Source organism: Caretta caretta, chromosome 8 (genome assembly GCF_965140235.1).
Source record: "Caretta caretta isolate rCarCar2 chromosome 8, rCarCar1.hap1, whole genome shotgun sequence".
Lineage (NCBI taxonomy): Eukaryota > Metazoa > Chordata > Testudines > Cheloniidae > Caretta > Caretta caretta.
Genome location: NC_134213.1, coordinates 18,917,323 through 18,943,635, shown reverse-complemented (window position 1 = coordinate 18,943,635; position 26,313 = coordinate 18,917,323). Strand labels below are relative to the sequence as shown.

Here is a 26,313-nt window from a genome sequence, read left to right as displayed (position 1 = left end):
GCAGCTGGTCCTACACAGCTCATCTCCATTGTACAAAGTGCGGCCAAGGGTTCCCTACACCTCACCGATCCCAGCTTCTTGGGAATGTTGGCAGTCGTGTAATTTATGCTAGGCTGCTGAGCTAGCACACAAAAGGTACGTCTACAGTGCTCTCAGAGGGGTGAATGCGGCTTATACCTTCACTAGCATTAAGGTAGCTAACAAAGCTCAAAATAGCAGGGAAGGTGTGGTAGCACGGACTAGCAACACTAGAACATATCCACAGTTCTCAGTGGGCTTGTCTAGCCTGTGCTACTGCTTCTTTTCAGCCACGCAAGCTAGGTGTAGCTGTACCAGCACTAACAAGTGTGATCCCACCTCCACCTGCACTGTAGAGATGCCCACAGACCAGGATCAAGGGTGCGTAGAGGCTGGTGTGTTTTGTAAAACACATTGGGACTCCTCTCTATACCAACCCAAGACTCTGGCTGGGTGCAGGCAGTTCCTGCAGAGGGAGAGGAATCCTGCTCAGGGCGTGGAGCAGCAGACGAGCTTTGGAAAGCTGCACCTCAGGCACCCCTCTGACATGTCACTGCACGGGGAGAGCTGTTAAAAACACTGTGAATCGTATGCAGGGCGCACTCTCACCTGGGGCTCCCTTGCAGATCCACGAAGCCCGTTCAGAGCAGGCAAAGGAAATTAAGGTTCCAGATACAGGTTCAATCTGCACACACAAATCTTGAACTGCTCTGAAACCCCTGCAAAGCAAAACAAAGCAATGGAACTCACTTTTACATGAGTCTGCATTTCCAACTCATGAGCAAAAGTCACTGCAAACACGCATCTCATCTGTATTCCCCATGGCGCTCCTCGGGGAGGGTGGAGGAAAAGGGTAAGAGATAAAGGAGGTAGAGTTGGTTGGGTGTTGGGAAGAGGTTCGGGGGGGAAAATGGGTGGAGTGTGTTTCCACTGTCACTTTTTAACTCATGGACTAGGCCTAGAGCACTTTTAATAGGCACAATTAGAAAGAAATCTAAATCAATGACCACCCTTGGTTAGTTAATTAAATACATTAGCTGTCATGGCCTTGATCATGCCTGCAGGTTCACACTTGTATCAGCTTCATATATCTTTCAAAATTTTACTTTCTGTGCTTGCACAGGAAGGTGCAGAAAATGATTTTTCCAAATCCTTCTGAGAATCAGAGTCCCCCAAGATTTCAGGGTACAAAGGTCATGTGTGAAAAACAAGACAGCTGTATTAAATCCCCATCATTCTCCACTGACTGCTCTTAGAATAGCTACCACCATCACCTTATATAAAAAGACAGGTCAGCTCCTCAGTTGGAATAAGTTGACATAGCTCCATATGGCCCTATAACTGTCTGAAATGCTTGAACAGAGACTCTAAGATCAGTTTCACTCATTTGTTACCATACTGTCCTTTCCCAGCCGAATACTGTCACCATCTCAAGACAAATGCATCCAGAGTGGTGTCAATATGAAGGATTTCCTTTTCCAAAAGCAGCTGGCACCTTAGACCATAGCTGCGATTTCCACAGAACTTTCAGTCCACTCTGATCAAAATATTCGACAATGCCTTTTGGAAAAGACACAATAAATCCAGGTGCGCTTAGTCAGGTCAAAAGGCAATTCGTAATCTCACCTCCTCATGGGAGATCATTCTGCAGCCATGTGTTCCTGATGGGATCCTTTCTAAGGTATTTGCTCAACCCACAGCAATAAAACCAAACAATGCAGTTGCAGTTTGACACATTGCTTAGTATCTCGCAGACCCAGCAGCCACGAAACTAATACCCTGGACCACAAAATTACTGATTTAGAGAGGTATCTATTCATGCCAGCAGCACTGAAGGGCAGAGTACACAGCCTGAGTTTTGGGACAATCTGCATTAGGACTGCAGGACTGAGCCCTCAAAGAGCAGACATCTATTTCTCTGTATAGGGTGAATATATTTAAATAACTGAAATATGGCCAAGACAAACTCCCCCATGATCTTATCACCCTTAAATAAAGGAAAGGTGAACAGAATGAGAAAGGGGAACTGCTTATTTTTACCAACGAGGGGCTGCTCTATCTCCATCAGGCATGATCCAGGAGTTTGACTGGAGTTTATAGCTCAGGCTGCCAAGCCAGCTTTTTCTAGCGATGACTTTAGCTATCCATCTCTGCAAAGAATTAGCAGAAGCAGTGTTGGGACATACACTGTGGCTAAAATACATTAATAAATGCAATCGGTAACCATCAAGCACAGCCTCATTTCTTTGGATGATCGGTATATATGTGGACATATTTCCAGCTGAGGATTTGGCCCATTACTCTTGGATTCTCTTTTTAACTGGTATTGAGAACTAGCTTAACATATTAAGGGCCCAATTCTGTTCCTATTGAAATCAGGTAGTTTTGCTATTGGTTTTAAATGGGAGTAGGTTTAACTTTGTGTAACAGTTCACCAGTGACCAAAGCAAACATTAGTTACAAGTACATAATGAAGTATTAAACCTGGTATCTATTGTTAAAACGGTGCTGTCAAGCAGTTGAGGGCCAATTTTGATTTACTTTATAATGGCTCTAGTTGGGTATGAATGTTCTCCAGATCCCAGCACAATCTAACTTCTCTGTCTATACTGCCCATCCCCATAGTATCATCTAACCACTACCAGATGACTCGTGAGGTTTCTAGAGAACTTCATGGTGTCTTCTGCTCTCCCTGACTTGGTTCTATCTCCAGGGACGAACTTTTGCAAAAATCCACCATTCAATTGTTGAGAAATTGAAGACAAATTAAAAAATAACCACTTCTGATGTAGGACCTACATAGCTAAATCTTGAGATCCTTGTTTAGTTTTTATTCAGTCCCTACTCAGGCAAAACTCCCACTGACATCAAGTGGGACTTTACCTGAATAAGGACCTCTAGCTTTAGCTCAGTATTATTATTATTTATATTATGTTAGCATGTAGGAGACCGTCATGAAGTAGGACTCCATTGTGCTTAGGCACTGTCCAAACAGAACAAGAAGATGGTCTCTGCCCCAGAAAGCTTACAATTTAAGTACAGTTTGTGTTCTGTTACTTCATATCCAGCCAGTTGGCTGATGGATTACAAGATAACTACAAACCCCATCTCCAGAAATCCTGGCATCACCGAACTATGGATGGGGGTGCTCCCTTAAGTGAAAAAGAAATGGAAGCTGATGTTGGCACACAAATAAATGAGTGAAAGAACGAGGATCATGTCAGCATGTGATCCATAAAATACATAAAAACACTGATTAGTTTTTCCTTTAAGAAGATAAAAGGGATCCAATAAACTGAGAATATTATTTCAACATTTCAGACACAATGGAATGCAAAACAATACAAATTTAAAGACTAGCAAAAACCTCAACAGCGCTGTAGCTCACGAAAGCTCATGCTCAAATAAATTGGTTAGTCTCTAAGGTGCCACAAGTCCTCCTTTTCTTTTTGCGAATACAGGCGAACACGGCTGCGACTCTGAAACCTGTTAACAATCTGACATTCATATGACTGACCTGTTCTTCAGTGTTGTTTAATTTGATCAGTTGTGCCCCTTGGAACCGACTACACATGAACTCTGCTTCGCTCTTATTCAGCACCCCATAGGGAGGAACATAGTAACAATTTCCATTCCAGTACTTCCAAGAGGCAAAACAGAACTTGCTTGTAAGGCCTTTTTGAAACATACAGACACACAAATTAAAGGTGCAACACACACTATGCCCTATTAGGCAGGCAAAGATATTATATAGTTGTTTGCAACTTAAAGACATATTGCACATGATTTCCTATATAACTGTAGTATGTTATGTGTATGTAGTATACCATAATACAGGGCAAAGTCTATTTTAGTAGCCCATTAGTTGTGGTTTGCTTTAGTCATTCTGGTGTTTTATTAGCAGGCCACTAAAAGGTGCCCTTTTGTATCTTGTAAGATAGTAGTTGACTCTTTAAAAATACTTAAAACAATTGCTGATTTTTCCTCAGCTACAGTACTTACGGTATTCACAGAGTTCTAATTTTTTCCTTTCTTGACATGTCACTGTACCATCACACAGCCCTGTGAGTCTATTACACACGGTATGATTGAGACAGGTGGGGCATTTCTTTTGACAATAGGCACCATAATGTCCTTTGCTGCAAGCTGAAAGTAATTTAAAAAAAAAACAACACACCTCTAAATTTAGCTTCCATTTTTGGCATCTCTTGAAAATTTGAATTGTTTTTTTAAAAAGAAAAACAAAGACAAAATGCCAGGTTACCTTGAAATATAATATAGTAAACTTGCTTGATATATTAAACTTTAAACTTATACTGTCAACATGCTTTATAGGAATTATTTTATTTTTTTCCATTTCAGTTTCAAACTTCCAAGGAACACAGAAAAATAAACAAACAACTAAAAAGTAATCAATCAGCAATGCCTTCGTTTCCTTTTCTATCCACAAATTTACAAAGCTACAGCATTATCCTTTTCTTAATATATAGCACAAACAAGACGACAATTACCACTCCTCAGGTACACAGCATCCTGTCTGTTTTTGCTGAAGATCAGTTCTTTACCAGTGACTGGTATGTAACGCTTTCCCCAGTAGGTGACTCCAGTGCAATCTGCTTTTAAAATACAGGCTGACAGAGCAAACTCCAAGGATGAATATGTATCTCTCCCTGAAGGCTTAGTGAGCAGCCTTCTGGAGTATTTCCAAAACATGCTGTCACCTGAAAGATTTTTAGAAAAGCATCCATAACTTTCTCTTTGCATTTTACAGAGCCAATCCCTGTACTACACTTTCCTTCACTGTGCAAGATGGGGGCGCTGAGGAACAGCAAGCAATGGCTCTCACATTTTCTGCACACGGAAAGTGCAGCCCTTCATGTCAATGCACATCAGACAGGACCTTTGCTTTAAATACTTCATCTAAAAAACTGACACTCAGTAAACCAAGGGTAGTCAATAGCAGGACAGTGAGCCAAATCTGGACTACCATACGCTTTTGAACAGACCCCAAAATCTTTTGATTTACTTCTCATTATTATTGTTTATTTTTTTTCTCTGGAGTCTGGACCTTGACTATACCTTGACCAAGAAATTTGGACCTTGACAAGAAATAATTGACTACCCCTGCAGTAAACCCATGGATCTCCATTTACCTACCTGAGAAGGATGAAGGGCTGAGCCAAGCTTGCTGGGATTCAAACTTGTGGTTCCTAGGAGTCTAGGGGTTTCAAACCTGAGACTTAGAGTACTATTTGACACCAATTCCTGCTCTCATTTCTCTGTTCTTTTGTAACAAATATCTTAATGGCAATATAAATATATGGAAAAGAATGAGAGTGACACACTGGGTGACCTGACGGGTCAGCTGAAAATCCGGGAACCAAGAACACACACACTGCTGGTCTGTGTTATTTCCATATATGTATCCAGCTTTCACACCAATGAACAGTCAATTCATAAAAAATCTCAGCCCCTCAGAGCTTATGTCCACATAGGAACCAGGATAATATTCCACCAATAATAACCTGAGAAACAGTCACACTTGCAATAAAATAAATGATTACCCCAAGATGGCATCACAATTTCACATGCACACAGTGCTGTAGGTTGTGTGACAGTGTTTAACAATGTGATCAACACAAACTCAAGCAGGTCTGCCATTCTATCTAGCAGTGTTAACATATGCACCTCGTAGAAAGGAAGACGGGGCACATGTAACAATACAATTCAAATAAGTGCAATTCATTTTCTAGGACTATACAAAAATCCCCTGAACAATTTTTTTTAATAAGCTATTCTGCAATTTCATTTTGCCATTTCCATACCCCCATTCCCACCCTCACATTTCTTGTGTTCACAAAACCAAAAATTTAGCTGCAAAAACCAAACTGGTTTGCATGTTTTTGAAATAGAAACAATGTTGCTCAAAAATGGGCACAAATTTTGAACATTTCAAATTACATGATCAATGTCACATGCTCCTCCATCAGCGCAGAGACCTGCTGAACTACAGCAGCTGACAATGGTCTTCCTGAGCAGTGCAAAGCACAACACTCTGAAATGTGTTTTATAATTAGATGCAGCTTGTTTGCTGGATCACAGGCAATCACTGCAAACCATTTTTCAAAGCCAGCCACACCTGTTGACTTTTTACACTTCTACCTTGGAAAAAAAAAAAACCACAGGTTCTTTGGCATCATTCCCTTTAACAGTCGAAAATCCAGACTGAAGTGACCTTGTCTGTCTAGTTCATGTTCATAAGATTGGATGCATTAAATTCTCCTAGACTGCTGTCATGTTTCTCCTTTTGGTAAATAAATCAAATGTGAGACTATTAAATTTAATACAAACGGATACTATTAGCCTCGTTTGCTCCAGGCTCAGCATTCTCATTTAAATGTGGCAAGATCTGTAAAATAAAGTCAGTCGGGGACTGACTTAAACAAGTCTGACATTTCCTTGAATTCAACACTTCGAGTTCAGAAGCTTTTCTGTAAGAAATGGCCCTAAAATATAATTACCAGAGCATGATCTTTGCTTTTCTGTGTGCGGATAATAAGAGCTGCAAATCAGACGCTGCTTGACAATTCTGAATAGTCACTTAGTACTAGGCTTAGTACTAGGCTTTGGTACCAACTTAGTGTTAGATTGTGACTAGAACTTGTTGACATTTTTTTGGCGAATCAGAAATTCAGCAAAGAAAATGCATTTTTCAAGACCCTGAAACAAGTTGCACATTTAAGTTGAATTTTATGAATAGTTTCGACTGAAAAAAAATGGCAGAAAAAAAAGTCACAACTCTTAAACCCAGCATTGTGTCCAATGATTTTTCCCACAACTGGGATGGGAAATGTGAAGAAAAATGCAGAAATTGGTTAGAAGAAAACTTTATTTCTACTGCTAATCTAAGAAACTAAAACTGAAGGGAAATTAAAAAAAAACTTTTTGTAAAAAATAACTGGCTAAGTAGAGTCTAATCAAACTGTCTCCGCTAAAACTACGACGTAAACGATTTTCTTTTCGAGAGCTGTTTGAAGAGGCAGCACGGCCACTGAGCTGTGGCTGCAGCCGAGGATGTAGAGATGGAATGGAGGGGTCAGGTCGCGCACGCTACAAGAGGCACCAACGACACCGCAAGACAGCTGCTGCGCACACCCCGACCAAGTACTGCTACCTAAAATCTCCGATCTCCGGCACAGGGACGCACCGACACCTAACATGGAGCACTCACAGGGACACTACTCGAAGAAGAAACCACACTTAATATCAGTCCAAAATTACCTGAATTTGATTTCAGTTCAGCCACCAAACTAATGTTATCAATTATTTTCTCAACTCTAATTGTGACTAGACCCACACAGTCACGTGGAAGAGTAAGGATATCCATCACTACTGTTTAGTGGTTTGAGTTAAGGCTACCCAGGTCTTAGCTTTCAGTGCTCTGGGGAGCTGTCTGATTGCACGGGGGAGGAGGGAGTTAGGTGCACCCTGAAAAGGACTGTAGTACATTTCTCCTCCTCCACTGGCACAGACAGGGAGCCCTGGAAAGAACTCCTTCTCTGCAGAACGCTGCTTCCCAGGGAGCTTCTGGTGGCAGTGCAGCTATGCATCAGTACTGAGCATAAAACGTGCAATCTGGCCCTTCTCGAGAAGGCTGTTCATACTGAGTCACCAACTCCATGTCCTCGACTTTTGGTTTTGTTGCTGTAAAGAGATTTCCCATTTTCAGAACTGACGCAGGATGACACCGCTTAGCTTTTAAGGGCTGTGCAGTTCACAGCACTAGCTGTCTATGGCCGCAGGCACGTTTTATACACGGTAGCTAAACTCATCAATTTCACTTTTGACCCAATTCTGTCACCCTTACTGACAGTGCCAAGTACCCACTCTGTGAGCAGATCAACCTTTGTAAATGGCAGAATCAGGCCCTATATATTTGCCATACACAGATGTGAACCTACAGTATATATGGTATAGTCGGTTCAGCCAGAGCTTTGTCCTGGAAGAGTAAGATGAACACCTCCCAAATGGTTATCCCACCGAATTCTCTCTTACCTTCCCTTCTTTCACAAACCCAGAAAGCCAGAGAAGAACAGTTAATTTGGTTCAAGCTCCCATTCGCATTCAGCTGATCACAACTGTCTGGAGCAGTACTCTTGGTGGGGCTTAGCCTGAACAATCAAAAGCACACAGTACTGGATGTTAAACATCACATCAGATGAAAGAGAGCCAGGGTTTTGGCTCTAAGAAAAATAAATGATTTCAGAAACACTGTAGTTATACTAAACCTCATGAAAAGACTCATAACAAATCCATGCAAGACAAATTTTCAGTCTGTCATTTGAGCGCTCAAAGCATCAAGTAGGGCCCAAATGTCCGTTTTAGGCACTCATACAGGATTTAGGGTCCCGCCTTAGCAATGTGTATCCTCTATAGGCCTTTTTAGCCTTCCATTTCTCTCTCCTGAGTGATACTCACACAATGTTTTTTCTTATTATTTCAGTTTCCAAGATATCTTACTTACTTCCCAATGACTCCAAGTACATTTCCCCCAGGATGTTCTTATACCCCTTATTCTTTTCACTCCGTCATACTAGACCCACTTTTGCAGCTCCCTCTAGCTTAGCCCTTAGCCTCCAAACCACTCTCTAGATACCAAACTCCATATACATTTTGGGATCCAGAAAGCAGAGCCTTAACCAAGACACAAAGCCAATATGAAAGCTGTGATGGCTATGGACTCCTCATACAAATAAGCAGGCCCAAGATCAAGGCAAATAAGCAGACCCAAGATCAAGGCTAGAGGCAGTTCCCATGTTGTGAAGCTGATTTCCAGTGGAGGTGGCTATCAGTGGTAGACAATGATCCATGTCACAAAAATACATCCTTGCAACCAGCCATTCCTGGTAGCCTCAGTGGAGAGAAAGAAGAGACACTGTGGGCCAAGTTGTCTGGAGCTGTCCTGCTCCAGAGGGAACTCCCCATATTTCAGGTGGAGAGATGGAGCAGCATGCTCCAGGAGGCGGTGCAGGAAGGAGAAAGGGGGCAAGAATATGGTCCCCAATGAAGCCATGGTCCCTAAGCACAGGGATGGCAATTGTAATTGGCCCCCGTGTGGAAGGAAGGCTCCTGGCCCTGAATTATCATGGAAACTACATTATCTCTTACATCTAAAGGTGGTCTCTCCATGGTCCCTCCTGCTGCCGCTGCTGGGCCTATTCTGTGGATGAAGGGAGGAACTGTGCTCATAAGGGACATGTGCAGAAAACCACTTCACAAAGAAGCCAGTAGAAATTTCTGGACAGAGGCCGATTTCCAAAGGCACAAATGGCTTTTAGGCAGCCAACTCCCACTGAAAGTCATTGGTGGTCAGGAGCCTAAATGGCATGTGTGTCTTTGCAAACCTCCCTGCAATCCCCAGCTGGTGTAAACTGGCACAGTTTCATTTAAGTCAATGGAGTTACGACAATTTACATCAGCTGAGGATCTGACCCTTGGGGTGAAAAGTGTTTTAAAAACCCCATTAGAGGCGTAGTTTGTTTCAAACCCATTTTTATGAAATCAGCAAGGTCGCCTTACATAACATGTTGATTCTTCCTGCTTGATTTCTCTGCATCGCTTTGTGAGGCACCCAACGAGAAAATCCAAACAGGTTTCTGTAACACAGAGGTTACCCAGGCCTGCAAGTTAGAAGCACACTTATGTTAGAGAACTAAGGTATATAAAGAAGGAAATGCCCATTAACAGGTAAATGGCAGAGGTTTATTTGATGGATCCTAGGGCAGGATTTCCAGTCGTAAACATTTGTCCTGGTACTAGTATTGGTATCCAATTATGCAAACCATCCGAACAGCTTCTGACTTTTGAGAGGGGTTCAAAATCAAAAGTCAAATCGAGATCTGAATTTGGCAAACAGCTCTTATCTGTGCAATACACTCCTGTAGCAAAAGACTTTGCAGAAAAGATGTGGGTACCACAAAGAGATGATAAGACAGCAATGACATCACCACTTTAGTACAATTTACGACAGCAGCTGGTTAAAAGATTTTTTTAGGCAAACTGAGAAGGGTGTACACAAGTCATTCACTAATCTTTTTGTACGGAAGCTGTTTCACACCACGCTTGGTTTATGATGTGCTTTTTGCATGTGCTGCACAATAATGTGTTTTATAGCTGAGAAGCATGACCCTGGCAGTTAGACCAAGGATGTAGAATGTTGGGAACGGACGATTCAGGAGTTTGCTGTCTGAAACACAAAGAGCCTGGATAAAAGAGTTACGAGAGTCCAAGGGTGGGAGAGTGAGTGATACTTGTGAGGAGATTTTACTCTTACAACATACAACAGAAACGTTTTCTAGGTGTATTCCAGTACTGTGCTGCAGCAGCACCATAAAAAGAGCCACTGTCAGCATAGTCCAGCACCCTCTTTTATACAGTGATTAGCTGATGTGCTCATGCTGTGACGGTCAGAGACAGGGGAGTGCAGGACACTGGGATGGTAAGAGTCAGATTTTTTATTAGCTTGCCCCATAAGGCTATGTAACTGGGCTGGATATACACACCTGACCCGACGCTTGAACTTGTAGCACTGGGTCTCAAACAGAGTGTGTGTATTGACTGGTTTCTGTGTGTTACACTGTTGTAAGTCAGGAGTAACTGTAATGATGTGCATGGTGTAAAACTATTTAAGTGAGACCTGGCTCAGTGTCTTTTCACCAGTAGTCGCAGTGTTAAAAAGCCATTTGCTGCTGTATGGCCCCACCATAACAGACTGGTATGTGCAGTCAGGCCAAACTCTAAAGCCCAGTCACTACTTATATTCCAGCCAGGCACCGGGCAGCACACAAGGTGTAACAGGGAGGAATCATCCTTTCAGGCATGCTAAGTGTTGTCGCTGTGTTTTGTAGAACTGTTTTGGAGTTAAAACGGAGAAACCTCACTTTTCACAGATATGTTCAAAAGAACATCAATGTTTGGATCGCCCTTAGCGAAGTTGGAATTTGTCTTATGTTTCAATGCACAAAGCCCTTTTCTGACAAACAGTAATATTTCGCTCCAGCAGAGAACCCAACACGAAACTGTGACAATATTTTCACAAGTTCACACACCCCGATCATCAATAAAGACTGATTCACTGAAGCTCGACTTGCAGAATACAGCTCAGTTGGCAGCTCTCGCTCTAATGGAGCTAGAGTAAATTACATCTGCTGTGCTAACAGCTACGGAAGCCTGGCTATCCCTGTAAACCAGGCATCGATAACTTTGAAGACAGATAGGGAGCAGCTCTCTGAAGGTGCAAGGTGACATTTGTCCATCAATAACCACCTTTTCAACAATGCATAAACTGAAACACTTTACCTTTTCTTCTGCGCTATCCAGCAATAGTAGGTCAGTGCCATTATAGGCAGTGCAGTAATTCTTAGCTTCCAGCCAGGTCAAACTATTAGTCTCTTCCATATAATAACAGCTGCCATTCCAGTACCACCATCCAGGATCCTCTGGGCATTTCATATTGATCACTCCTGAGGAACAAACAGAGATATTTTAAACAACCGGAACACTCATAAAATCTCACTTTTGGAAACAGTAGCCCAGAGCTTTGTTAAAGAAGTGCCATTATTCAACACAGTGAAACCTGGCTTTAGTGACCATTACTGAATCCAATGAAATTAACTGCTTCTTCGTATAAAAGCTTAAATGTTCTCACTACATGCCTATTCCCAAACTCACAAAGTTTAATGCAAGTCTTTCCACTGGCTTCAAATGGACTTTGGTTTAGGCAGTGTATTTGGGAATGCTGTGGGGTGATCTCTCAAGACTGGAAGTTGCCTATAATGTGACTATCCCTTTGACAAATATCAATACACTGAAACCAGTACAGCTTTCAGTGAACCAATATTTTCACATTACAGTAAAAGCTTTGTTGGGACAATGGGAGGTGCTGGTTAGTCAAAAATTCTGGTTAGCTAAGAGTTATACTTACCAATGGATTACCAATTTTCAAAAGAATTAGAATACAATAAAATGAATAAACATTCCTATTCTCGCCCTTTTCAAAACATGTACAAATATCTCTTTTCTGTTTTAATGTCAACACAACTCTCTTATGCTTCTCTCCTTTGCTTTTCACCGTATTTTGGATGCCATAACGGTAGGATGGCATTGATATTTTACGATAAACACAGGACAATACACTGAGTAATAAACCAATGGATCACAGTGGCGGATACAAACAGAAAGAACAGCATTCGGCTCTTCTAGGCTAACTTGAGCGTAGTCTGACTACTCTCGGAAATACTTGGGTTCCGAATAGCTTCAGCATCGATTCCAGGTAGCTTTGGCATCGGTCCCAGTTACTAGATTGAAGATTTGTATTGGGAGATATCAGAAATGCCGATTTCTAGAGCTTTCCGGTTGGTAAAGTGCCGAGTAACATAGCTTTTACTGTATATTGCTATGTATTGCAAAAGTACAGTACGAAAAGAGAAGGAATTGGTACCATCTAGTGGTTAGAGCTATGGTCTGGATGCTATTCCTGGCTTTACCTCTGCTCCTTTTGAGACACCAACCTTGTCTCTCTCTTAACCTCTGCATGCTTCTGTTCCCGTTGTGTAACACGAGGATATTAATACTTATCTCATAGACATGGTTAGAGTTAATTGATGAACAAAGTGTTTTCAGACCCTCTGATGAGAGGCTGCACAGAAGTACAAAGGATTACTATTCAGAACACACTGAAGCCAAGGACACAAGTTGAAATGTCACATGACATTCAATTGCTGTGTTGTTTATATACCATTCACATGGGTTGGAAGCTGCCAGTCAGAGCAAGTCTTGGTGCACAGTGAGGCATGAAACCCAGGAATGAAAGAAGGTTTTAGACACATTTTCTCCTGGGTTTGTCTGCTTCTTTCTCTAACAGAAACTGCAAAATTACTCAAAGGCCGGCACAATGATTAATAGTCCTAGGGAATCACAAATATTATGGGGATAGCTGAGCAGACTACATTTAATAGCATACATGGCCAACATGCTGATAACCAAAACAACAGTGAAGCCAAGGAATTTTCTGCTATGTCTTCTGATGGGAGTGTGAGTAAAATCAATAAGCTCTGTTGCTCTCTTTGCCAGCTGCTTTCCTTTCTCCACTGTGATGGGTTGTGTATCACGTACCTTTTTGGCATTGCTGTGCCACATATTCCTGAGAACACTGTAAATTCTCTGCACATTCTCCAGTGAAGGGGCTGCAGTTTTCAATTCTACTGCAAGTGCAACTGCCCAGGCATTCAGGACCATAGTGCCCTGGGGCACAAGCTGCAAAAATAGACAGTGAAAAGAGACTTAGATATTACTATGGAGACAAGAATCTAAATCAAACCAATTAGTGCCTCAACCATGAAAATGTGCACAGACTTTATTTACTTGGAAAGGATACAAATTATCATTGAAACCATGGCATAGTACACAAGGGAATCCAGTGTAAAAGTCCTACAGCTCACTGTAATAATAAGCAGAAGAGACAGGATACGGAGGCCAGGGGTACCTCACTCAATATGTACCTAGAATAGTTCTTTCCAGGCTATTTATTTCATATCTCAGGGTATGCAATTCCCTATCTAATGAGGTAACACTAAACCCGATTTCTGGCTAGTAAAACATAGGTACAGCAGTAGATTAAAGGACACTGTCAAGGCTAGAAAATCTTGCTATTATAGATGTATGTGATCATGTATATGCATGTGTACGCCACCCCAATGAGCCCTCTCCACTCCATGCACCTGTTTCATTTTGGCGGGCAGAGAAAGGTCCAGGAATCCTGCCCTCTGCCAGCACAAGCAATGCTGCTGTGCTCATAAGAACTGCAAAACTCACTTCATTTACTTGGCTTTCCAAATGGCTATAAACGATCACCAAGTACCACAGAATTATTTAGGCGTAATGAGAACTTTACATTCCAGGGCATTCTTAATTATGTTTGATTTTTCAGCAGTGACATGTATTAATGCTGCTGTAATTGTCTAGTGTAGCGGTTCTCAAACTGTGGGTCGGGACCCCAAAGTCGATTGCAACCCCATTTTAATGGGGTGACAAAGGCTGGCATTAGACTTGCTGGGGCCCGGGGCCAAAGCCCAAGCCCAAGCGCCCAGAGCCAAAGCTGAAGCCCGAGCCCCACCACCCAGGGCTGAAGCTGAAGCCCATGGGCTTCAGTCCTGGATGGCAGGGCTCAGGCTTCGCTTCCCCCCTGACACACACCCAGGATAACAGAGCTCAGGCAGGCTCAGGCTTCAGTCCCTCCTCCCCAGCACTCCCAGGGTCAAGCAGTAATTTTTGTTGTCAGAAGGGGGTCACAGTGCAATGAAGTTTGAGAACCCCTGGTCTAGTGACACAGGCTGAGTAACTCTTCTCAGGGCAAGCTAAACATTTGCAGCCAAATTATTCGCTTCCAATATTGTGGTCCCAAGAGGGCTCTTGCAAAAAGAAGCTCTCCTGAGATCCGAGAAGGAGCACACCGTTAATGTACATCACCCACAAGGGACATGCTTCAGTACTCTGGCATACGTGATTTCAAATATGCAGTGCTTTCATCTCCAAGGGCTCCAATGATGAGTAGAATTCGGGTAGCAAATATAGTTCTGTACTCTCCTTTGATCATCCCAACTCCATTGCAAATGCTTCGTTGAAATCTACAGAGCTGTAGGGCTTCCCATAATGACTGCTGTGTGGAATCTGACGTGTACGTGCCAGCCAGGTAATAGCCTTGGAACTCCCGGAAATCCACAATTCCTAGAAGATAAACATTGTGTGTTTGGAAGAGGGACTTTTTTTTTTAAAACCATCTTTCTTATTTAATTTTTTAAAAGAAGATAGAAAGTCCACATATGTCAGCTGGAAGCCTAAAAACGAAATCACAACAGGGTTAATATGCTGACATGCCACTCGAAGCAAAGATCATTTTGACTCTAAACCAGGGAATGACTCCTATCTTCAATGGCATTAAACACAATCTCTGCTCTTAGTTACAATGGTATAAATCCAGAGTAACTCCACTGACTTCAGCTGATTTATAACAGTGTAACTGAGAACAAAATTTGACTCTAGCCTAAAACAATGTAAGTGAACGGATTCCCCCATGTGTTCTGTATGATCTTCTTTGAAACTGTAGCTATCAGGAATAGTGAGATCTTTGATAGTGACAACAGTTCAGGGCAGATTGCTCTTGGCCCCCATGTTTATGCACAAGCGGAAGGAAGATGCCTTCTTTCCCACTTACATGCCCAATGCAAGGGCCAGCATTAACTGCAGTCCCTGTGTTCAACATGCAATGGCTGTCCCATCCTAGCATCATGTAATTCGACAACTCACAATCATGTTCAAACACGATTAAATCTTGTAATGCAGACAAGTACTGAGAAGCCTTGTTCATTCCTAATGTAAGCCAGCTGACAATATACACACACACACACACACACACACTACCTTCTTCTTTTCTCTTGCAAATCCACAGGGCTTTCCGAAAGCAGCTGACAGCTGTCAAAGAGCCTTTGGGAGCATTAAGCTGCACACAGCACTTAGCACCTATGGCCCACTTGCTTACAGACAACCTCAAGGAAACAAAAGTATACAAGGTTACAAGGTTTTCCCACCAGTCTACACTTTATCCTTAAAAGCACTATAGCCAGGTTTAGTCTTACCGTTTCCTCCGTGCTGCTATTGCTAAAGTCATGACTGCATTCCCACCCCGGTTACATGGGGAGTTTGTTTCTACAGAATACATTGCAGTCTCTTCAGTTTAGCCAAGTGTTTTCAGTAATAAATGTGCCCTTAAAACATTACCATGCTCCATCTTTTCTCTTGCCCTATTATGCTAGCATATTGCAGAGTTCTCAGATGAACACTCTGAAACACTAGTGTCAGAAGAAACCTGCAGTGTTAGATACCTTGATTCACCTTTGATTTGTTTCACAAAGGGCTGGTTTGTAACCATATTGCTCACACTGATGAGTAGTTACTCAGATGAGTAATCCAGATGAGGTCAATCAGCTGGCTGGGTTTTCAAAAACTCCTATGGGAGTTAGGCACCAAACTCCCATGTTAAGGGTAGCACCTATCTCCCATCAATGCTTTTAAAAAACCCACTCAAATGGGCTACTCCTGTGAGTAGCTCCTCATCAGTGTCAGTAAGGAGGGGAGAGTCACACTTTGGCCCCTAATGTTGTTTAACACATTTCTCTATATGATATATGTACAACCCAATCCTACTATCAGGTCTGTGCATATGTCTGAGGGCAGAGTTGGGCTCAAAAGATTTTAACATTTCCAGATACGAATCTGCTTTTCTAGGCTGATTTTTTGTTTCCTCCTTTGCTATACGTTTTTATTGTATCAGCAAAGAAGCAGTGCACTCTACAAAATTAACGCTATGAATCACAGAGTTGCCAAAAGCAGGAATGGCTATACTAGAAAGATACAACTGGAATCACTTTAGGATGCCAAAAACCAGGGCAGGAATAAGTTCAGTAACTCTTTGTCTGCAAGGCTGCAAGTTGGTAGGAGATGGACATTTGCCAGTTTGCTTAAGACAGCAGAACTCCTAGAGCCACCACTTATCAGGAAGTCTATCCAAGTACATTTTGCATTTGAAATATAATTAAATGTAACATGCACATACACAAACTTTGACTGAAATACATATGAAACATTTCTGTGTCCCAAGGAATATCTTTCCTGACAGATCATGTGCATCTGAGTTTTACCCAACTGAGGGTTGTCCTGTTGACTTGCCAGAAGTCCACCATCCATCACCCACAATTACAGAAGTTTGTCTAAAACAGCAGATCACAGATCTCTCATATTCAACACAGGATGTGACTTGCTGAGAGTAAAGGTCCTTAGTGGAAATTCTATTAAGACTTTGGTGTTCTAATTCTGGTCCCTCTTGTTTTCTACAGGTCTCTGCTGGTTTCTATTTTAAATGAAGGAGAAGTATGACCAGTAGTGCTGTTCCCAAACTTAGTTGGCTAACTACAACCAGTTGGCCATTTTCAATTAGAATTTTCATTAGGAAACTAATTTCATTAGGAAACTACTGCAGCTGGATTGAACAGACCATGATGAAGCACTGCATGCTCCTGTAGCCTCCCCTTGGACCACAACTCTATGTCAAAAGATGAGGATGGCTGTACTGAAGAGAGCAATAGGAGGGACTGGCCTGATGATTGCACTTCGGATGCCAGTGTAACACACAAATTCTAGTTCACACTTGCTTACTCAACTCACCATCTTGAAGCTGCAAATGGGAATTGACTGTTCGACCACTGCAAAACTGTACAGAATCTAAACCCATAAAGGCCAGTCCAGAATGATGCTTTGGGAAGTTTAGATACCAGCCATTCCTATAAATAACCAAACTGTGATTCAATACAGTAAAAGAGGGAACTTTTCTTTTAGAAAATCCTGAACAGTGAAGATGCTGCAAGATGACGTTCTCCCCCTCCCACCCCCTCCTCCTCCCGTCAACAGTCATTTTGATGTTCAAAACAATATAGTTTAGACAGTAGTTTACTGTTTTGGATAGCTGAGAAGCAAAGACTCGCTTAATACACAACAATTTTACTCTGTTTAGTTCATGTTTAATATCAAGACGGTATGGACAATAACATTAACATTTCACCTGATGATTTTATTTTGAAGATGGAGATTTTTTATGTTTGACTTAAGTTGTAAAAACAGAGATGTTACAGCCTTACAGTTAAACAGGAATCCTTTGGGATGAAAGGTGCTAAGTGTTTTACAACCTGTACGAATTTTAATTCAGCCCCCTCTAAGGACAGAACTACAGTATTCATTCTGCATCAGCAAAAACGACAGCAGCATTTTAGAAAGGGTAGTGAAAAATATCTTCTCTATTTGAAAAGGCAGATGAATTTCGGTAGGTAGGTAAAATGGTGATAATGGACCCAATTTCCCTTTTCTAGTAAAATGCCATGGGATTTGGCCCAAAATATTGATCTGGAACAAACTGTTTTGTTTTTGTTTTTTTTACAAAATCTAAGATTGTTCTTAAAAATTGTGAAAAGAATTTGAAAGAAAAATAAAACATTCTCCTGCAAGGCTTGCAATGGAAAATAGTACACTATTGCGCTAGTGCAGAGGTCGGCAACCTACGGCACGCGGGCCAAACACGGCACGGGAGCCGATGTTTAATGGCACGCTGCTGCCTGCCGGGTCCCAGCCTCTGGCCCCGCTCAGCCCACTGCCGAACCCAGGCCAGCAGGACCCCAGTAGGCAGCAGTGTGCCATTAAAAATCCTGCCCGCCCCGGCCTGCTCTTCTCCGCGCCCCACCCCCCGGAGGCAGGGTGAAGAAGCTTGGTCCTGGCAGCTGCTGCTGCAGGGCGAGCAAGCTCTCCCCTCCCCCGGCCATGCTGGGTTCCTGCCCCTCCTCCTCTCCCTCCCTGCCACCGATCAGCTGATGGCCCTTGCAGGGGAGGGAGAGAAGCTGAGCTGCAGTGCGCTCACTTGCTGCTCCGGGGAGGAGGCGGAGAAGAGGCGGGAACGGGGTCTTGGGGAAGGGGGGTGGAATCAGGGCATATCCCCTCCAGCCCCCTGCCGTGAGCTGCTCTGGGCAGAGGGCTGGGAGCAACCCCACGACCCTAGCCCACACCTCAGCCCTCTTCCCTGACCCCTACACCGCCCCACACACACCCCAGCCCTGTGCCCTGACCCCTGCACCCCCTCACACACACCCAGCCCTGTGTCCTGACCCCTGCACCCCCCACAATTCCAGCCTCCTGCCCCCTGCACCCCCCTACAACCTCAATCCTGACTCCAGTACCCCCCACACATGCCCCCAGCTCTCTGCCCTGACTCCTGCATCCTCCTCACACACCCCCAGACCCCCCACACCCCATGGCCTGACTCTTGCACCCCCTACATTCCCACGCCCACCCTGAGCACCAAACAGGAGCTCCTGCACCCCTCGCACCAAATGGGAGCTGCCCAGGTAAGCACTCCACACCCGAACCTCCTGCCCCAACCCTGAGCCCCCTCCCTCATTCTAGCTCCTGGCCAGACCCTACACCCCAACCTGATCCTTCACCCCTAGCCCTGTGCTCAGTGCACTCCCACCCTTAGCTCAGTGCAGAGAAAGAGGAAGAGAATGGGCTAGAACCAGGGAGAAGGCAGGTACCCACTCTATGTGCGCAGGGCCAGGATCCCAGACCAGCAGTGGGCTGAGCTCGGCCGGCAGCTGGGACCCTGGCTGGCAGGAGCCGGCGGACGGAACCCCAAACCGGCAGTGGGCTGAGTGGCAGCAGGCTGAGCCGCTCAGCCCACTGCTGGTCTGGGGTACTGGCTGCTGGCCCCGCTCAGCCCGCTGCTGATCTGGGGTTCTGGCTGTCGGCCCCTTGCCAGCCAAGGTCCCAGCTGCAGGCCCCGCTCAGCCTGCTGCCGGCCTAGGTGAATGGAACCCCAGGCTGGCAGTGGGCTGAGCGGGCCAGCGGCATAAGATCAGCAGTTTAATTTAATTTTAAATGAAGCTTCTTAAACATACTGAAAATCTTGTTTACTTTACATACGACAATAGTTTAGTTATATAATATATAGACTTGTAGAGAGAGACCTTCTCAAAATGTTACAATGCATTACTGGCACACAAAACCTTAAATTAAAGTGAATAAATGAACACTCGGCACACCACTTCTGAAAGGCTGCCGACCCCTGTGCTAGTGTACAAGAACCAGAATGTGCAACTGATTAGAAAATTGCTTTGAATAAAGGTGAAACTGGCTAGCGTATTTTCATTGACAGAACTGCAAAGGCAAACTTTTAAAGTAAACTGGATGCTTAAAATTCTCTCACATTTGCAATATTAACAGTGGCCAGGGCTGCTCTGCCTCATTGGAAAGATGAACTGATCCTAATACCAGGATTCAGCACTGACCCTACTCAGAGACTCCCTAGTTTTCAGCTTTCAGACTCTGAACACAGTACCATCTGTAGCCCGGTGGCTGTTAAGCTGTGCTGCCATAATGTCACTGTGTGATCTTGCAGGATAAGGCATGAAAGAATTTATTTTCTAAATGGATTTATTCTGGAACACAGCCGAATTTGAAGAGAAGAGGACAGATTCACCCCAGATGGCAGCCCCCAATCCTGGAGGGTGAGATTTACCTCAGGAAAGACCAGGCAGTCCATACACCACTGCCTTCTGCAAGGTTTCTAACAACAAAAGCTTTAAGTTACAACCATGGTTCCACAGGAGCTGAGCAGAATGGTTACATCTGTTGGGTACCCTGAGCTGGGTCTCTCCAACCAGCCTCACTCACTCTCTAGACTGTTATAGACCCCATGGTGAAGCAGGAGTTGTGGGCAGTTTATACCACTGTATATCTCTGGTGGGTGCACTTTTCACCGCCAGCGATCTGTAGGCTAGGTTCCAACAACAAAATCTAGGAGTGAGTAGAGCTCATGGTGCTTTTAGGTGGCTTTTATTTAACCCAGAGTGTTGCTGTAATGACTGAGAGGAAGGACAGTCTGCTGGTTAGGGGACATGCATGTGACTTAGAGAACTTGGTTCAAGTCCTTGCTCCTCCAGAGACTTCCTGTGTGACCTTGGGCAAGTTACTTAGCAACTCTGCCTCAGTTCCCCATCTGTAAAATGGGGATAAACAGAACTGCCCTGTCACACAGCAGTGTTGTGTGGATAAATACATTACAGACTGTAAGGTGCTCAGATACAATGATAATGGGGGCCATATAAGTAACTAGGTTAGCTAACATATAGTAAGATTTAATTACATTTAACCTCCACTCTCCCTGAATTTTAAGTTATACTTGCTTTTAAAAAAGTATCCCAGACTCTGAAACCAGAGATTCTGCAGAATATCAACCTAGAATTATAAAAGATTCAGGCATAGAATCACACAAGAAAATGCAAAACCTCTCCAAATCTACAGCTGTAGGCACACACTTCCCTTCCTCACACTCTAGATATAGTCCCAAAGCCTCTGGGGAACTGAGATTTGCAAAGATAAGTACATACATCGTACACATACCCTTCACTGACATTCTAGTATACCTTTTCCCCAGGACTTGTCAGCCACAGAAGATCTGTGTCCCTGTAACGCCTGCACAGGTCTCTTGCACGTAGCCAGGTTTGTCTCTTTGCTGTGTGGATATAGTAACAGCTGCCTTGCCAGTACTGCCACCCATTTTCAACTGGGCACGTGCCACCAAATATGGACCCTAAAAATCACAGCATACACGTGTGGGGCTGGTTTCATCCCTGGCATAGCTCCACTGGCCTAATGGAAGGATCACTATGGCGAATCATAGAATCATAGAATCATAGAATATAAGGGTTGGAAGGGACCCCAGAAGGTCATCTAGTCCAACCCCCTGCTCGAAGCAGGACCAATTCCCAGTTAAATCATCCCAGCCAGGGCTTTGTCAAGCCTGACCTTAAAAACCTCTAAGGAAGGAGATTCTACCACCTCCCTAGGTAACGCATTCCAGTGTTTCACCACCCTCTTAGTGAAAAAGTTTTTCCTAATATCCAATCTAAACCTCCCCCACTGCAGCTTGAGACCATTACTCCTCGTTCTGTCATCTGCTACCATTGAGAACAGTCTAGAGCCATCCTCTTTGGAACCCCCTTTCAGGTAGTTGAAAGCAGCGATCAAATCCCCCCTCATTCTTCTCTTCTGCAGGCTAAACAATCCCAGCTCCCTCAGCCTCTCCTCATAACTCATGTGTTCCAGACCCCTAATCATTTTCGTTGCCCTTCGCTGGACTCTCTCCAATTTATCCACATCCTTCTTGAAGTGTGGGGCCCAAAACTGGACACAGTACTCCAGATGAGGCCTCACCAATGTCGAATAGAGGGGAACGATCACGTCCCTCGATCTGCTCGCTATGCCCCTACTTATACATCCCAAAATGCCATTGGCCTTCTTGGCAACAAGGGCACACTGCTGACTCATATCCAGCTTCTCGTCCACTGTCACCCCTAGGTCCTTTTCTGCAGAACTGCTGCCTAGCCATTTGGTCCCTAGTCTGTAGCTGTGCATTGGGTTCTTCCGTCCTAAGTGCAGGACCCTGCACTTATCCTTATTGAACCTCATCAGATTTCTTTTGGCCCAATCCTCCAATTTGTCTAGGTCCTTCTGTATCCTATCCCTCCCCTCCAGAGTATCTACCACTCCTCCCAGTTTAGTATCATCCGCAAATCTGCTGAGAGTGCAATCCACACCATCCTCCAGATCATTTATGAAGATATTGAACAAAACCGGCCCCAGGACCGACCCTTGGATGTTTAAGACTGTTCTTATACAATCCGTTCAGTATAAGGATCTTTTAAAGCTTTTAATACTTACAAAATACGAGGAAGATCACATCAATCAAGGCCTCAAGCCACAAAATCTGGTTTCAAACATTCCATAGGTTCTGGGTATCCGATCTCTGGTTTTGTAACTATAACTGGAACCATTTCCAAAATTTGGATTTGGTCAGGAGTTCAGATATCTAAACACCTCTGAAGTTATGGGGTTTTGGTTTGAGTCCCAGCTCTAGGCTATGTTTATGGACTTACTCATTGGCCAACAGAAATATTTTAAATTATAATCAGTTGACTTAAACAAGTTTCTCAAAAGTGGCAAATTTCACTTTTCTTTCCAGCACACAGTGAATAAAAATCAATAACATGGGGATTTTCCTATTTGTTTAAAACTATAAAGTTTCTTTTAAAATGGATTAGAGCTGAGACCTAGTTTGCAGAGCTCCTGCACACAGCAAGGTCAGAAGGTCTAATCTGAAGGTCTGATCTAAACCTCCTGAAGGTTAGGATGGCATGAGTTATATATTGTGACAGTCTAATGACTTTAATGGAGTTCCTCACCCCACTTACACTGGTGTGAATCTAGAGCATCACCATTGCGTTTAGAGGTGCTGCGAATGGTGATGACATAATACATGAATAAAGAGACAAGAATGTGCACAAATAGGTCCTGTGTATAGTCACCGTTTTCCTCTTCTCTCCTATGGATGTTAAAGAGGCTCACCTTTTCCACAGGGGATAGGACTATTCTCCTTACTGCAAAACACAGTGTCACCACACAGCCCTGTGTATGGATTGCAGGCCATACCCTGCTCGCATAGTGGACACTTAAATTCACATAGAAGCCCAAATCTTCCAGAGATGCAATCTGTGAAAAGGGAACAAGCGAAGGACAATAGAGATGAACAGCTGCCAAAGTAAAAGTTTAATTACAATTGTGGAAAAAATACCATGTTCCTAAAGTAAAGGTAAAACTTTTGGGGTCTGCACATACAAGCAGGCACACACCCACACTCATTAACCATTAGCAGAAATTAAGAGTGTGCCTTCTGGGACCTTGGCTGGTGATTACAGCTTCTAATGCAAACCAACACAAGCAAGATGTCCGGTAAGGTTGGAAAAGAAAGCCATCCCCATGACAAATTACCATGAAAATATTAGTTCCCACTCAGAGCTTTCCAAAATATCTGCCTTTAAGTGAAAAGGTAGCCCAGTGTACAAAAGTCTTGACCCAGGGCTTTGTCACAGCAACGACAAGGCTGCTTCTTGTTAGTGCTTGAAAAAAAACAACAGATATAACTAGAGAGAGAGACAAATGCTCATAGAAAAAAAAAGGTTTAAGAGCATGGCACAGGGCTAGCAGTTTCAAATGCACAGCAGAAGGGGAAAGAAGTGATTAACACTTCTCAGTATTAGTTTATTCTGTACTAAAGCAGCGACGGCATTCAAAACCTTGCTTTCTGGATCTTCCTCTGGTGTTTTGTACTAGCTCATTTTATTTTATGCTTTTGGGAGTAGGCAGCCTGATTGCTCATCTAGACAAGCAGCATCCTTCTACGTCTTTCACTTTTGTTAACAAAGATGAAGTAAGCCTTCAATTTTTCTGCTAGGCCTGACTCATCCTCTCTCTAAAATTCTGCAGCTTTTTTACATTTGTCTTCTGTTTTCACATCAATTTCTTTTAAAAGAACAACATACAAAAAAACCACTCCAACCTCCTCCCCACCTAGGATGGGGGTGGGGGGGAAGGGGGAGTTAAGCTCTAAAACACTTGACATACCTGACTTGATAAAGGATTTCACGCTACTGTTCCTGCTGTTATACAGTTCCATCCCACTTTGCAGAATGTAGTGCTCCCCCATTGCCACGATCCCAGTGCAGGTCTGGAGCACTGAGCAGGTATCTGTAGCTTTCTTTAAGGTGTTATATATACTTGCCGTTGATATGTAAGGGGAGTACAAAGCTCTCCCCTTGTGCATTGTAAAGAGGTTGACATCTGCAAAAATTAAAAAAAAAAAAGAAATAAAATGGATGATGGCATAAAATGAAATTCAGAAAATATGTATATGCAGGATGGGATGGGCCATGGCAGGAAAGATAAATTGCAAACCTAACCAAAAGTTTCCAGTTAGACTTGGCCCAAGTCATATTGTTAAAATCTCCACCAGGGGCCACAACGGAGTAGATGAATCTTAGCAAGTGAGTTCCTTAGCTCTGGATTTTCAGAGGTATTGTTTTAATTCAAGTCAATAGGAGATGCAAGTGTTCCATATTTCTGAAAAATCAGGTTCTTAAAGGGCTAAGTTGCTAGAGAAAGACTAAGTAAAATGATGACCCTAATTCACCATTTCACTTCTCCAGTTTAACACCAGATCACTCCACTGTGAATCAAATTGGCCTCCTCACTATGTGCACAATCTAGCCCTTAATATGAAATAAACTTGCAGGGCCCAGTATGTTTGTCCAATTTTACCGCAGTGTAACTCCCCTGAGGTTTACTCCTACAGGTTTACTTCATACAGTCTTACAAATCCGGGTCAGCTTGTGCATGGAGTGAGGAGGCCAGTCTGAATGATTTCCAATGAGATATTCTGGCGCTCAACTGCAGTACAGTGAAATGGTGAATCAGGTTGATCTTTTTAGTTACAATGAACTCAGTGAAATTACACTGGCACAGAATCAGATCAACACACTGAGGAATCAGGTCCTATAGGTTTACTTCATACAATCTTAAATTTAAAGGCCAGACTGTGCAGAGAAAAGAGAGATAAGCAAGCACTCCACCTCCATGTCCTCCTCAAGGTCCGGACACAATTTCAATTTTTCCTGGAACTCCCCCTTGGGCAGAAGAGCTCTTCTCCCATTCTTACACAGACAACTGAACCCTAAATTAGGGCTCTAAGCCACAGATACGATAAATTTACCTCCCTCTCTTTTGCATATCCACTTTCTCAGAGAGGAACAATCTGCCGGGGAAAGGTATTGCTTGAAGGCAACCACACAGTCTTCTTTAGTGAGCGTATGCCTCCTGTTACGTTTCATGACCCTGCCAGGAGACGGAGAAAAAACAAGTTGCAAAACCAAATGAGGTCAACTACAACATCTCCAGATTTGAAGGTGTGCGTGGCATTTTTATTTAAGGAAATTGTAGCTAATAGCCATGGCACTGGTTTAGTACCCAAGGTGCTCTCTATTGAGGATCTGTATTCAGCCTCAGCCCTGACTAGGATGGGCTCAATGGCTTTCTCTTGCAGGTTCTCTCTAACTGCTATTGTCCTATTTAAAACAACAGAATCTGTCAAAATTTAGTCTCACCATGCTCTTTCAGACCGAGCAGATGTGCCATCAACCCACACATATCTGAAGTCTTCTTTTTTATAGGTCAAACCTATCCAGCTGTTGTCCCCTTTAAACTGTATCCAAACCTAGAATGAAAAAACAATCCATTCAAACGTGTTATTAGGCCTCTTATCCATTTTGCTCTTCATTCAGCAACATGTAGGATCTTTTGTCCAGTTACCACATGGGACAGAGTGACTCAAACCATTTGGTTCTTGCTCATTTTTATTAAGTGTCTAGCTTTTTCCTTTTGTGTGGGTGAGCCCACTGAGCTCTCCCAGCACTACAGGTCCCATACTCCCCAGCCACCTTAGCTACAAAGCACTGGGGACATGACACCCTCCTAAGCTTGTCAATACAGTTGCTTGTGAGATCACTGCAGCTGGCATAACTCAGAGCCACCCATTAGAGCCACGTAGGGCCGTTTTTTCCTCAGATGCACTGAGTGTGGCTCAGACTATTGAGTCAGAAAGCACAATCATTCAGCAGGCAGCAGCTTATGATGGAAATACAGCACACAGTGCGTTCCCTATTGTATCTTCTGTCTAAAGCAAAACAAAAAATCCTCCCACAGTTACAAAATCCCCCAATTTGAAATCCGTCAAATGAGAAACTAGACAGG

At 43.4% G+C, this 26,313-nt stretch overlaps 1 protein-coding gene across 1 annotated transcript in view; it reads right to left on the bottom strand.

Moving 5' to 3' along the window:
* The window catches only part of LOC125641212 (uncharacterized), a 41,906-nt gene that overhangs the window by 5,254 nt on the left and 10,339 nt on the right, over positions 1-26,313 (bottom strand). The window contains exons 10-26 of the mRNA XM_075131324.1: positions 25,668-25,777; positions 25,277-25,398; positions 24,133-24,348; positions 23,077-23,220; positions 21,096-21,262; positions 17,296-17,411; positions 15,496-15,620; positions 14,578-14,802; positions 13,192-13,332; positions 11,377-11,540; positions 9,598-9,698; positions 8,074-8,189; positions 4,530-4,739; positions 4,021-4,164; positions 3,536-3,693; positions 2,059-2,168; positions 628-737 (exon numbers count right to left, since the gene is read on the bottom strand). Coding sequence (XP_074987425.1) covers positions 628-737; positions 2,059-2,168; positions 3,536-3,693; positions 4,021-4,164; positions 4,530-4,739; positions 8,074-8,189; positions 9,598-9,698; positions 11,377-11,540; positions 13,192-13,332; positions 14,578-14,802; positions 15,496-15,620; positions 17,296-17,411; positions 21,096-21,262; positions 23,077-23,220; positions 24,133-24,348; positions 25,277-25,398; positions 25,668-25,777 — 2,479 coding nt within the window. The remainder of the gene's footprint in view (positions 1-627; positions 738-2,058; positions 2,169-3,535; positions 3,694-4,020; positions 4,165-4,529; positions 4,740-8,073; positions 8,190-9,597; positions 9,699-11,376; positions 11,541-13,191; positions 13,333-14,577; positions 14,803-15,495; positions 15,621-17,295; positions 17,412-21,095; positions 21,263-23,076; positions 23,221-24,132; positions 24,349-25,276; positions 25,399-25,667; positions 25,778-26,313) is intronic.